Source organism: Choloepus didactylus, chromosome 5 (assembly GCF_015220235.1).
Source record: "Choloepus didactylus isolate mChoDid1 chromosome 5, mChoDid1.pri, whole genome shotgun sequence".
NCBI classification, from domain to species: Eukaryota; Metazoa; Chordata; class Mammalia; order Pilosa; family Megalonychidae; genus Choloepus; species Choloepus didactylus.
Genome location: NC_051311.1, coordinates 114,541,372 through 114,554,281, shown reverse-complemented (window position 1 = coordinate 114,554,281; position 12,910 = coordinate 114,541,372). Strand labels below are relative to the sequence as shown.

At 38.9% G+C, this 12,910-nt stretch overlaps 1 protein-coding gene and 1 pseudogene across 1 annotated transcript in view; one reads left to right on the top strand and one right to left on the bottom strand.

Annotated features, from left to right (window-relative positions):
• The window catches only part of SDHAF3 (succinate dehydrogenase complex assembly factor 3), a 70,514-nt gene extending 63,761 nt beyond the window's left edge, over positions 1–6,753 (bottom strand). Inside the window, exon 1 of the mRNA XM_037837497.1 lies at positions 6,451–6,753. Within this exon, the coding sequence (XP_037693425.1) occupies positions 6,451–6,624 (174 nt within the window). The 5' untranslated portion in view covers positions 6,625–6,753. The remainder of the gene's footprint in view (positions 1–6,450) is intronic.
• Positions 6,754–12,204: 5,451 nt separating this feature from the next.
• Positions 12,205–12,536, top strand: LOC119535110 (annotated as a pseudogene).
• Positions 12,537–12,910: the final 374 nt, after the last annotated feature.

Here is a 12,910-nt window from a genome sequence, read left to right as displayed (position 1 = left end):
AACCAGCAGCAGAAAAGCACCATAGAAAAAAAATGGTTGGGGTGGGACTGAACTGCAAGTTCAGGACAGGTCCCAGAACTGAGAGGGGTAAGGAATAGGGGGCACTGAGTGAGGAAGACAATTTTAACAACTCATAGGAGCTGGAGAGAAAATTCTGTACAAAAACAAACAAATCAAGATTCCCAGAGAAGCAACAGAGGAAAGGAAGCTTTCTCCTGGAGGTGAAACAATTGCATAAAAATTGCAGCCTTAAAAATTGTACTGCATATCCAAGGCAAGAATTAGATGAAGAAGAACTGAGAAAATCTGATCAATTAAACACAGGCTACTCTAAAGGTCCAGAATAAGTTGGACCAAGCACCAAAGAAGAGCCTTAATACAAAGCCAATCAACAATAAAACCCTAGAAAAAAGGAAAAGACTGCCCTTCAGAGTTGATTCATTAAGATAATCAGATGCCCAGACATCAGCAAAAAATTACAGGCCATATTAACAAACAAAAAGATATGGCTTAGTCAAGGAAACAAATTAAAACTTCACAGGAGACACAGAAGTTGGAACAACTAATCAAAAGATGTTGAAATAAATCCCCTAAATCAATTCAAGAAAAGGAAGGGAAATATAGATAAAGACCTAAAGGATATTAAGAAAGCAATGCGTGAGCATAAAGAAAAACGTAAAACTTTTAAAAGAAACATAACAGAAATTATGGGGATGAAAGGTACAATAATGGAGATAAAAAATATACTAGAGGCATACCACAGCAGATTTGAATAGGCAGAAGAAAGAATCAGTGAACTAGACAACAGGACAATCAAAATTATATAGTCAGAAGAATACAAAATATTGAGCAGTATCTCAGGGATTTAAGTGACAGCAGGAAGTGCACAAACATATGCATCATGAGTGTCCCAGATGAAAAGAAGGGAAAAGGGGCATAAAGAATATCTGAAGAAATAACGGCCCCAAATTTCCCAACTCTTATGAAAGACATATACCTGTCAAGAAGCACAATGTACTCCAAACAGAATAAATCCTAATAGTTCTCCTCCAAGGCACATACTAATCAGAATGTCAAATGCCAAAGATAAAGAAAATCCTGAAAGCAGCAAGAGAAAAGTAATTCATCATATACAAGGGATCCTCAATAAGACTAAATGCCAGTTTTAAATCAGAAACCATGGAGGTGAGAAGACAGTCATGGTATGATACATTTAAGGTACTGAAGGAGAAAAACTGTCAGCCAAAAATTCTTTATCCAGCAAAACTATCCTTCAAAATGAGAAAGAGTTTAAAATATTCACAGATAAACAAAAACTTGAGCGAGCTCATCAACAAAAGACCTGTCCTATAAGAATTACTAAAGGATGTTCTGCAGGTTAAAAGGAAAAGACAGGAGAAAGAGGCTTGGAATATCAAGAAGAAATTAAGATCTTCAGTAAAAGTAACTAAAAGGGTAAATGCAAAATCCAATAGTACTGGATCCTCATTACACAACTCTACTCTTTAATTCCCATAAAAATCAGAATATAACTGAATAAGAAAAAAGGCGTATTTCTTGATAAATGGACACACAAAATATAAATGGGTTATGTGGGACAAAAACAGCATAAAGAGGGGAAACAGCGGGATACAAGAGAAAAGAACATGTGTGATACTGAAGCTAAGTTGGTATGTTTTTAAATTAGTGGGTTATAGATGTAGGTTGGGTAATACAAAGTCCAAGGTAGCCAAAAAAAAAGTATTTTTAAAATATACAGAAACAGAAATGAGAAAGAGAGCAGTCAGATACATCACAAAAGATCAACTATAAAGAAAAGGAGGTTGCAATAAAGGGAAAGAGAAACAAAAAAAAAAAACCAAAAGACAAAATGACTGAAGTATTGCTTTTAAAATAACGGTGCTGAATGTCAACAGATTACACTCCCGAATCAAAAGACACAAATCAACAGAATGGATAAAAAAGCATGATCCAACTATACATTGTTTACAAGAGATGCATCTTAGACCCAAAGACACAAATAGGTTGAAAGTGAAAGGGTGGAAAAAGATATTCCATGCAAATAGTAACCAAAAAAAGAGCTGAGGTAGCAATACTAACAATGGACAAAACAGACTTTTTAAATCAAAAGCTATTATAAGAGACAAAGAAGGTCACTCTATATTAATAAAAGAGTCAATCCACTAAGAATAAATATATCTCATAAATGTTTATGCACCTAACCACAGTGCCCCAGATACACTAGGCAAACACTGGCAAAACTGAAAGGAGAAACAGACACCTACCTCTACAATGATAGGTGGAGACTTCAATATACCACTCTCATCAACAGACAGAATGTCTAGACAGATCAATCAGGAAACAGAGAACTTGAATAATATGATAAATGAACTAGATCTGACAGACATATACAGAACATTGCACCCCAAAGCAGTAGCATATATATTCTTCTCAAGTGCACATGGATTGTCCAGGATTGGCCTCATCTTGGGTTACAAAACATGTCTCAATAAATTAAAAAAGACTGAAATTGCATGAAGCATCGTCTCCAACCATAATGGAATGAAGCTGCAAATCGATAATAGGCAGAGAAGTTAAATAACACATTCTTAAACAATCAGTGGTATTTTGTAATTTTTTACAAGGTTAATCAGTAAATAACTTGAGAAATGAAAACAAGAACACAAGTTATCAAAACGTATGGGATGCAGCAAAGGCAGTGCTGAGAGGGAAATTTATAGCTATAAATGCTCATATTAAAAAAGAAGAAGGAGAGTAATGTCATCAACATGGCAATGTAAGGCATCCCCTAAAAAAGTACACAGATTTCGCAAATACTAGGGCAAATCCCACGTGCTTAGGAGTAAAATCACAATCACTTTACTCTCATTTAGCTTAGAATAAACATACATATCAAGTTAGAAATATTCAGGTATGTGCCAAGTTTGTATTCACCATTAACCAAAAAACAACAAAAACATTTAATCCACACCACACCTAGTAGCATCTAGTATAACAATCGTAAATTAAGATATTTTGAAGACCCGTGTTGGGGGAAAAACAGAAGGCTGAAGGATTTCATTCTCTGGTATCACTGTTACTTATCTCAGCAAGGTTTTTCTCCCCTCCAGATCATTAGCAATTCCCTGGCCCCAATCCTTGGTAAAGAGCAACTATCTTTCATGATAGATTCACCCTACCTTTCCTAATTCACAGGCCTAGACGGATATGCCTTGCAACTGCGAGAATCATTATTTTATCTAAATAGATCACTAGGTTTAAACTTCCCTTTAACCAGCTGTCAATTTGTTAACTACAGGGCCCCCAGTCCGATGGAATACTCTTTTCTTCATTCCAAAACATTAGTAAAAATGCCAAATCAAAAAATGGTGGCAATAACTTTCTTACAGAGCATTACAATTTATAAACGTAGATGGAATGAGGGAAATAGAAAATCACCATTAGACACAATGATAAGAGCCATCAATGAATGCTAAAATTAGAGGATAAAAGTTTAAAGAGAAACAAGATATTGCTTACCCTCAAGCATACATCCCAAAATATGTATTAATTCATAAGGGAAAAATAGTACCTTGACAATAGAGAAACTTGGAAGATATCAGCTTACCCAGTAATCAAGAGCCACATTATCAGTAATAACAAGTCATGTTGGTATCATGCACCCTCTCAAATGATGGGCGGAGAGGGGCACATCACCTAATGGTATTTTTCCCAATAATACACAACATCAACCTAATCATGAGGAAAACATCAGACAAACCCAAATTGAGAGACATTCTATAAAACAACTGACCAGTACTTTTCAAAAGTATCAAGGTCATGAGACACAAGGGAAGCCTGACGAACTGTCACAGACTGGGGAAGACTAAAGAGACATGACTATTAAATGCAATGTGGGATCTTGCACTGGATCCTGGAACAGATAAGGACATTAATGAAAAAACTAGTAAAATGTGAATAAAGCCTGTACCTTAGTTAACAGTATTGTACCAATGTTAATTTCTTAGTTTTGATCATTGTACCATGGTTATATAAGATGCCTAACGGGAAACGCATTAGGGTATATGATAATTCTGTACTGTCTGATACTGTAACTGAAAAGTTAGGATTTAAGGGCTCATTATGATTACTGAATCATTACATAGATATTGCTTTTTATTTTCTGGTATGTTAGCACAGACAAGGGAAATACCTGAAATATCTGAACTGTAATATAGCTGCCTTGATCATTAATAATTGTACAGCCTTTATCTTGGGTCCTTGCAATTGTAAAAACCCTGGGACTAATTTTCACTTGTACCCATTTATCCAGGTTTTTTTTACTTTAAAGTCTTATGCTCACTAAAGACAGCCCCTAATGTTTGTTAATAAAGTGTCTTGGGTCAGCCCAGAACTAACCTACCCCAAATCCAAAGTTATCTTGACATAACCAAAGCTGGATCTAACCAAAATGGGCCCACCTGAGATGCACAGTAGCTTAGACTTTAACCTGTAAGTGACCTATACCACATTATAATACTAAAAATCACACCCATCATCATATTAAGGCCACCATTTTCTTACATATGTTCTGTGACTAAGCATGTAATCAACCTGCACACCTCTAATTACATCATCTGGGACCACCATGCTCATTATCCTAACACCTGCCTATCTTTTAATACTATAAAACTACCAGAATTACCACAGCTCGAGGAGGCAGATTTTGGGCTGATAGGTCATCTGCTCTCCTGCTTCGCACCTAATGATAAAAGTCTTTCTCTCTTTGAAACTCCAGTTTCTTGGGAATTGGTCATTTGAGTGCATCAGACAAAGAATCCACTGCCTTGGTCCAGTAACACTACTCTTCTGTAAATCGAAAATCATTTCAACTAAAAAATTAAAAAAAAAAAAAAAAGCTAGACTGATCAACATATTCTTGATTTAACCCTTTCTCTCTCTCCTTCAACCTATTATCAATTTATTCTGGGCTCCTACTCTTTCCTATTTTTGTCCTTAAAAGCTTCCAAGTTCTTATACTTTAGTACCTCTCAAAGTACCCTTATTTCCTCCCAATTCTATGTTGGGAGATTCTCCTTCCTATCCTAAACTCACTTGATTTAAAAGATTCACATAATTAACACTTTAATATCTTCACTGCAATTTGCAATTTACAAAGTGCATTTAAAGACATTATAACACACTAATTGTGAGGTGCATATTATAAATACTATATCATTATTTTACAGAAAAGAAAATGAGACTAGAAAAATTAAGTGATTTGAATGGATTTGATTGGATCCATTACTTCTGGCTCAAAGACCAAATTACTTCTGGTCTGCATATAATAAAGATTCTACTCCCCTGGCTCCAGGCAAGCTAAATGAGTCTAATTCACCATGATTTTTAAGAAAGTTCTACATTTCACCACTGTCAAAAGTATCCATTTTTTTAAGCTTCAATGATTCTCTGGATTAAGAATTCTGGAATTCAGTGAAAAAGTCCTGTAGTCAGCCTAAAATTTCATGATTTAAAAAAAAAAAAAACAGACTTCAGTTATCTCCTTTCAGCCCTCGATTTTTTGGGCTGAAGAATTATCACTATTCTCAGATGAAAGCTGCTTCATGCTTTCAAATACCTATATTAGTGTCACTCATCTCCAATTCCAGAAATTTCTTGATACTTGCTATCAGAACTAAGGGCAATTCTGCAAAGCCCCTAGGCCCCGAAATGTTCTATTTTTTCCTTCATAAAAAACAAACAAATAAATAAATAAAAAGGCTAAATGTGTCTGCTTAAGATTTAGTACAATGGTGTGGGGTATTGAAACAAGATAACGTGACTCCAGGCTCCAAGGTAATTAACTTACGCAACTTGATTCTGACCAACATTTTTTCCATGAGTCTCCCAGTCTTTTTAAAGTTATTTGATTTCCTAATAAGGTGAGAACATAAGACCCAATCAAGAGCTCTGAGATAAATCATAAATTATGGTAACAAGCCTCCAATTCTGAAAACTGAGTAATGTGAGAACCATTAAATTATTAATAGGTGCTACACTGGAGGCAAGGCACTGCACGGCACAGAAAGCCGTTAGGCTGTGAGCTCTTGAAACACCTGACAGTGATTTACTCGTTTGTCACCTCACACACGCACCCCTCCAGTGCGTGCCATAGGCAAGAGCTTAAAAAGTTGAAATGAATTGGAGACGCTGAGATTACAGGATCTGCTCCAGAGAAGAACCCGTAGGAAAAATCAGGGGTTCGGGATGTAACTTGGGGAAGTGTTCTCTACGCTACGCTGTTTAATTCAGACGGGGCAGACTATGGCTATTTGATCCTGCCCGGGGCCCGCGAGGACAGCCGGGGCAGGTGGTCTCTGGCAGAGTCAAACCGGGGCACTACTGAAGGACCCCAAAGTTTTGGAGGTTAGAAGAGGGGGCGTCACTTGCCTCCCATTCCTGCAAGAAGCGCTGGGCCTCAGCAGAACCAACGGTCTTATGTCTCCTAAATTCATCCTTCACGTACTGATCCCCCAGGGATTTGAGGTCAGGGGGCAGAACTCGGTGCAGCAGCAAGATGCGACGATACAAGTTCCGGACGCGAGAGACGTGCCGGCCAAGCATCTCACCGCGTCTGGAGCGACGAATGCGCCTGCGCAAGGGAGCCACTCATCCCCTGAATTTTAAAAGCATAGGAAAGAGGACGGAAGAGGGAAAGCGACCTCCATCCGGGTCGGTCCGCTCTAGAATCAGGTCCTTCCGGTAACCCGCGCTTCTGCGGGCGGGCCAGAAACCCTCTTGTTTTTTTCTGGGAGGGGCGTGGCTTTTGCGGAGTCGCGCCTGCGCTTTGCTTTCGCTCCTTGAACGCTGCGTCTCCGGATAAGGAGGGTGGGAGGCTGAGGTCCTGCGAGTGTCAGTTGTCACCCTTCAGCGTCACCCCCATCACCTTTTCCATTCATCCGGGTCCTTTCCTTACTGATAAAGGCCTGAGAAATTCTTCAAAATCGGTCTCCTCCGGAAGCCTTCCTTCGTTAACCCAACCCACCTCTGGTGTCCTGCATTATTCCTGTTTTGTGTTTGAAAGGAATCAGAATGGAGTTAATCTTTATCTCCAACCCCACCAGCCCACACATTTTGCACAGCTCTGTGCGCCTGGTTTGCATTCTGAAGAGGTGGGCTCCTCCATGTAACTCACACAAGCAGCCCTAAGCCAGCACAATTCTGAAGCAGGCTATGGAAGAATTATTGTGGCAGCGGTTTATTTATTTTTAATACTTTTTTTTATTGTGAACTTTAACATATATACAAAACAGTGATAACTTTCAAAGTACGATTTAACAAGTGGTTAGAGAGCAAACTTCAAAGAATGTTATGGGTTGCAGTTCCACAGTTTCAGTTATTTCCTAATTGTGAAATGCAAGATATAAACAAAAAGGTGATAACTTTCAAGTACAATTTAATGAGCAGCTATAGAGCAAAGTTCAAAGAATGTCATGTTTGTAGTTCCACCATTTCAGTTATTTCATTTTAGCTATTCTAATACTCCAGCATCTAGCAAAACATATAAAGATTCAGTATTTGTAATCCTTTGTTAAATCCTATCTTGTTTATTGCTACCCCTTCCTCTCATTTAATCACTTTCTCAATCCTCAGGGGTGTCTAGGCAGTAACCACCCTAACTTGTTTATGTTGAAAAGGGGTGTCTACATTATGGGTAAAAGGGACTGCATCTGAGTGATGTTCTTAAAAAGGGTGTTGTCTCTGGGTTTTGGGACTTATCTAGCATAGGAACACTCTGGTAGATTTAAGTTTCTGAAAAATAAACTTATTGAGTAGGCTGGTTTGGATACATTATGTCCCCCTGTCAAGGCCCAAGAGGGCTTTTGTAGCCAAAGGACTAAAGAAAGCACCGGACACGTTCTAAGACATGAGCTTTTATTACAGGGCTTACCTACAGGGTGGGGAAGTCGAACCACATTGCCCTGAAATCAAGAGCTTCTCTGGATGGATTCAGGAGCTGCTCTGAATGGCGGCCAGTTCAGAGCACAACATGGAAATAGTTCGCACTTTGGGGGGTGCTGACTAAGCTGGTTATAAGGGCTCGACATTCCAATGGGTATGAGAGCATAAGGCAGGGAGCAGGGTCGTGCAATGTAGGGAGGGTTTGATTGTAATCAACAGGGAGGAGGGAAGGATTATAGAGATAACAGTATCTCAGTGAGTCTCAGGGAGGAGGTAGTTTTGGGTATAGATTACAGTTAGCATCTGCTATAACAAGGAGAATAGGTCCTAGGTCAAGCAAACTGCTGTGTGCAGTTTTCAAGACATTTAGGGGCCAGGGGCTCCCACATAACTGGCCGCCATTCAGAGCAGCTCCCAAATCCATTCAGAGAAGCTCCTGATTTCAGGGCATAATGGCTCGACTTCCCCACCCCGTAGGTAAGCCCTATAATAAAAGCTCATGTCTCAGAACATGTACAGTGCTTTCTTTAGTCTTTTGGCTACAAAAGCCCTCTTGGGCCATGACACCCCTACAAAAGTCATGCTCTTTTAACCCAATCTTGTTGCGTAGAACCTCTGGATTGAGTGTTTCCATAGAGATGTGACTCACCCAACTGTGGGTGATATCTTTGATTAAATTATTTCCATGGAAGTGTGGACCCCACTCACTCAGGGTGGGTCTTGATTAGTTCACTGGATTACTTAAGAGAACTCAAGAGCCAACACAGACGCTTGCTGACACTGACACTTGGAGATGCTTGCAGATGTGGACAGAAGGACATTTGGAGATGCTAAGCTAAGAGATGAAGCTCAGAGTTTGCCCCAGAGAAGCTAAAAGAGGACCCTCTAGACTCTTAGAAACATCCTGGGAGAACAAGCAAGGATGCCCAGCAGCTGAGAGAGAGGAGCTAAGACAGATGCCCAGAGACATTCTGGAGAAAGCCATTTTGAAACACAATCCAGAGCAAAGGACCAGCAGAGGCAAGCTATGTGCCTTCCCAGCTGACAAAGGTGTTCCAGATACCACCGGCCATTGTTCAGTGTAGGTATCCTCTTGTTGATGCCTTAGTATGGGTGCTTTTATGGCCTTAGAACTGTAAATTTGTAACCTAATAATTCCTCTAATAAAAGCCAATCTATTTCTGGTATTTTGCATAATGGCAGCTTTAGCAAACTGGAACAGTGAGTGAAACTTTCATAGAGTCTCAAATAGGGACCTAAGTATTTTGGGGCTACTGTTGGTTAGGGCTTGTTATACTGTGGCCATTTGGGATATCCAGCTGGAGCTTGCATGAAAGTAACCTCCAGGACAGCGTCTCGACTCTATTTGAAATCTCTTAGCCATTGTAACCTTATTTTGTTACCTTTCTTTTCCCCCTTTTGGTCAAGAAGGCATTTTCAATCCCTTGATGCATGGCAGCATTTTAAATGTATTGTGTCAGGGCCATGATCCTGGAGATACTGATTTGATAGGTCTGCAATGAAAAAACAGTATCTGGATGTCCACAAAGCTCCACGTTTTGTAAAGGTGATGCTGACAGCATAACTGGTTTCTGAAGCTCACAGCTCTTTGAAACTTCTATCACACATTTGGTTCCTTAGCAAATCCTGATGGCTATCAAAATAATCCAGAATTGGACCATTTCTCACCATTCCCTCTACCACAATGATTTCTATTAGATATTGTGATAGATACCTTATTGGTGTTCCTGCTTCCATCCATGACCAACTTTGGTCTGCTCTCAACCCAGCAGCCCACCTAAACTGCAAATCATATCACATCATTCCCCAGAGTAAAAGCCAAAGTCTGTCAAAACTTTTCTTTTATTGCTCTCTCCCTAGTTCACCAGTTCTAGCCACACTGGCCTTGTAGCTTTGAGCTCATCTTTGAACAGAACAGGCACACTTCCAACTGCCAGCCTGCACACTTGCTGTTTCCTCTGTCTGGAATGCTCTTCCACAGACAACTTCTTGGCTAACGGCTTTATTTCATTCTTCTCATTACTTAAGTTCTCCTTCTAATGAGACCTTCCCTGACAAGGCTATTTGAAATTATAACACCATCACCCTCAAGAACTCCCTAAACCCCTTCTCTGCTTTATTTTTCTCTATAACATTTACATAATTTACTTATTTGTTTGTTGTCTTTCTCCCTCCCATTAGAATACAAATTCCATTGGGGACAGAGATTTTTGTGACTTGTTCACTGCTCTATCAGTAACCTGCACTAGACATATAATAAGCTCTTAAATGTTTGTTGAATCAATGTGTAAAATTCATTAACAGTGTCAAGTGCCTCTGCATACGTGCTGATGATGATTGGAAAAAGATGTGGGAATGTTTATGTTTCCCTCACAGACCCCAGACTTTGGTTTGTGTAAAGGCTATTTGAAAGATACGGATGACATGCACCGAGAAACAGGGACTTAATAATTTTTGTATCCTTTGCAGGGCCCACCACAGTGCCTTCCAAATAGTAAGCACCCCAATATTTATTGACTTGAATGGAGTTTTTCCTTTTGCTTAAATTTAGGGAAAATAGTTGCTTAAAAGAACATGGAACATTTTTTAAAAGGATTTAATTTGGTATTGTGACAAACCACATTAATGGCAAAGATTGAATGCCAATGTGGTTATTTTATTTCAGGAAAATTTTTTCTAACCATACTTCATCTGTTAATTTCCCTGTAAACTGAAAATTAATTGCTTGTACCAGTTTACATTTTTTTCTCGTTTCCTTTGGGGTTAAAGAACATGTATTATAAATACTTCTTTCAGAGCCAAAGCTCTTATAAAAATGTGGAAAAAAAACATTCTGCCAATGAATTAATAAAAAGTAATCTAAAAGCAAAAGAATTAATTCAGCCTATGCAGGGGGAAAGGCCCCCCGAGCATCAGGGAGCCAATGCTTAGAGACTGCAGATGATGGGTGAGAAGAAAGCCAAGACAGAGCAATGTGGTTAGGGCCTGAGGAGGGTAATCAAGGCAATAACTGTGGGAATAATGATATTACTGATATTATATTTTTTACAATGGTATTGGCAGTGAGCTAAGTTTTAAAGACAAAACTTTCTCCATTTCCCTGACCAGTTCTCCTCTGGTGGTCAAAACATCCCTGAACTGGGAATAAGAAGATCTAAGTTATATTTCCAACCACAAATCCAGATTGGTGTGCTCTATGCAGGCCTCTTTCCCTTCCTTTGTGTGCCTCTTTTTCCTGTGTGTTATTAAGCAAGTCATTCAACTTCTCTGTGCCTGAATTTTCTCACATGTCAAATGAGCTGGGTAGGTAATTCTCTGTACCTTCAACTCTAATCATGACTTATCCCAGAGCTCTCCAGAATGTGTTATTAAAGTGAAAGAGGGCATGTATCCACTCAAATAATTGCTTTGGGTTTTGGTTTGCTAAAGCTGCTGGAATGCAATATATAAGAAAAGGGTTGACTTTTACAATGGGGATTTATTAGTTTTCAAATTTAGAGTTCTAAGGCCATGAAAATGTTCCAGTTAAGGCATCCACAGGACAACACCTTCTCTGAAGAAAAGTCGATGGCATCCCGGGTTCCTCTGTCACACGGGAAGGCACATGGCCAGCGTTTGCTGATCCTTCTCTCCCAGGTTTCATTACTTTCAGGTTCTGGCTCTTTCAGTTTCTATTGATCCTTGCTTGCTTTTCCTGGGGCTTTTCTCTGTAAGATCTCTGGGTGTTTCTGTCTCTCAGCTCTCCGGCTTTTTTCTGGCCTTTGCCCTCTCATAAAGGACTCCAGTAAAGGATTAAGACCCACCTTGAATTGGATGGTTCACCTCTCAATTAAAACAATCTAATCAAAAGGTCCCACCGACAATAGGTTTGCACACACATAGATGGGTTAGAAGAAGATGGCATTTTCTGGGGTACATAACAGCTCCAAACTATCACACTTTGTAAACATTTTTTGTCTAAGAAGGAAGGAAAAACTCCTCAAAACTGTATATGAAAAACATATAATCTAACTCTTTCAGCACATTCAAAATATAAACCAGGGTAAACTCATGCTGAAGATGAATGCAGCAATTACACTATTTGAAGTTGTGCCTGTGAGGACTCCCTCCCAAACAAAGAGAGATGGAAGAGGAAGCTAAAGTCTTTTGCAAGCGGATAGAGAATCTGGGAGTCAAAAGAGAAAGAGGAGGGCTGCAAGTCATCAGCTAGTCAGTGTTGTCATGGCGGGTTTGCTTGAGAGGACCACTGGCCTTGTGGGATTGGCTGTGATAGTCCACAGGAGAGGCTAAGAATGTTGTACATGAAGATCCTTATGTTCTTGAGCAAATCCCTAAAAAAGCAGCTTATAGAAAGTAAACAGAACAGATTACAAATGAGAAGCTGGGTATTGTTAAAGCGGAACCAAATGTTAAAAAATTAGAAAACCAGGTTCAGCAAGGTCAAATAGAAGTGAACATGAACTAAGTCTGGTGAGAAAAATGATACAGTGGAAACCATGAGAGACTTTATAGTAGAAAAACCTCCCACTAATCAATGGAAATGGCCAATATAATCAGCATTAAATGACTTTGGTGTGTTGATGGGAAAATGTTGTGATTAAACGTTCTGGAATATTATTAAAAATGTTTCTATATTATTGACATCTTAGAATCAAGAAAATTGACATAGAACATATTTAGGGAACTTATTAAAATTAGTGATTACTTCACAATTACAGTAATAGGGACTTGTGTATCATTTTTTATTGTAAAGCATTCACTCAAATTATTTCAATTATGATATTTCTTTAAATGGAAAGATGTTGGGAAGATTTGAAAGTTAACTGGAAAAATTCCTACAGATCTTCAAAGCAGAGACCATAATCCAAAGGTGAAGTTCTTATAGATAGTATTTTATCTTCAACACATCATTTAAAAAAAATTATTA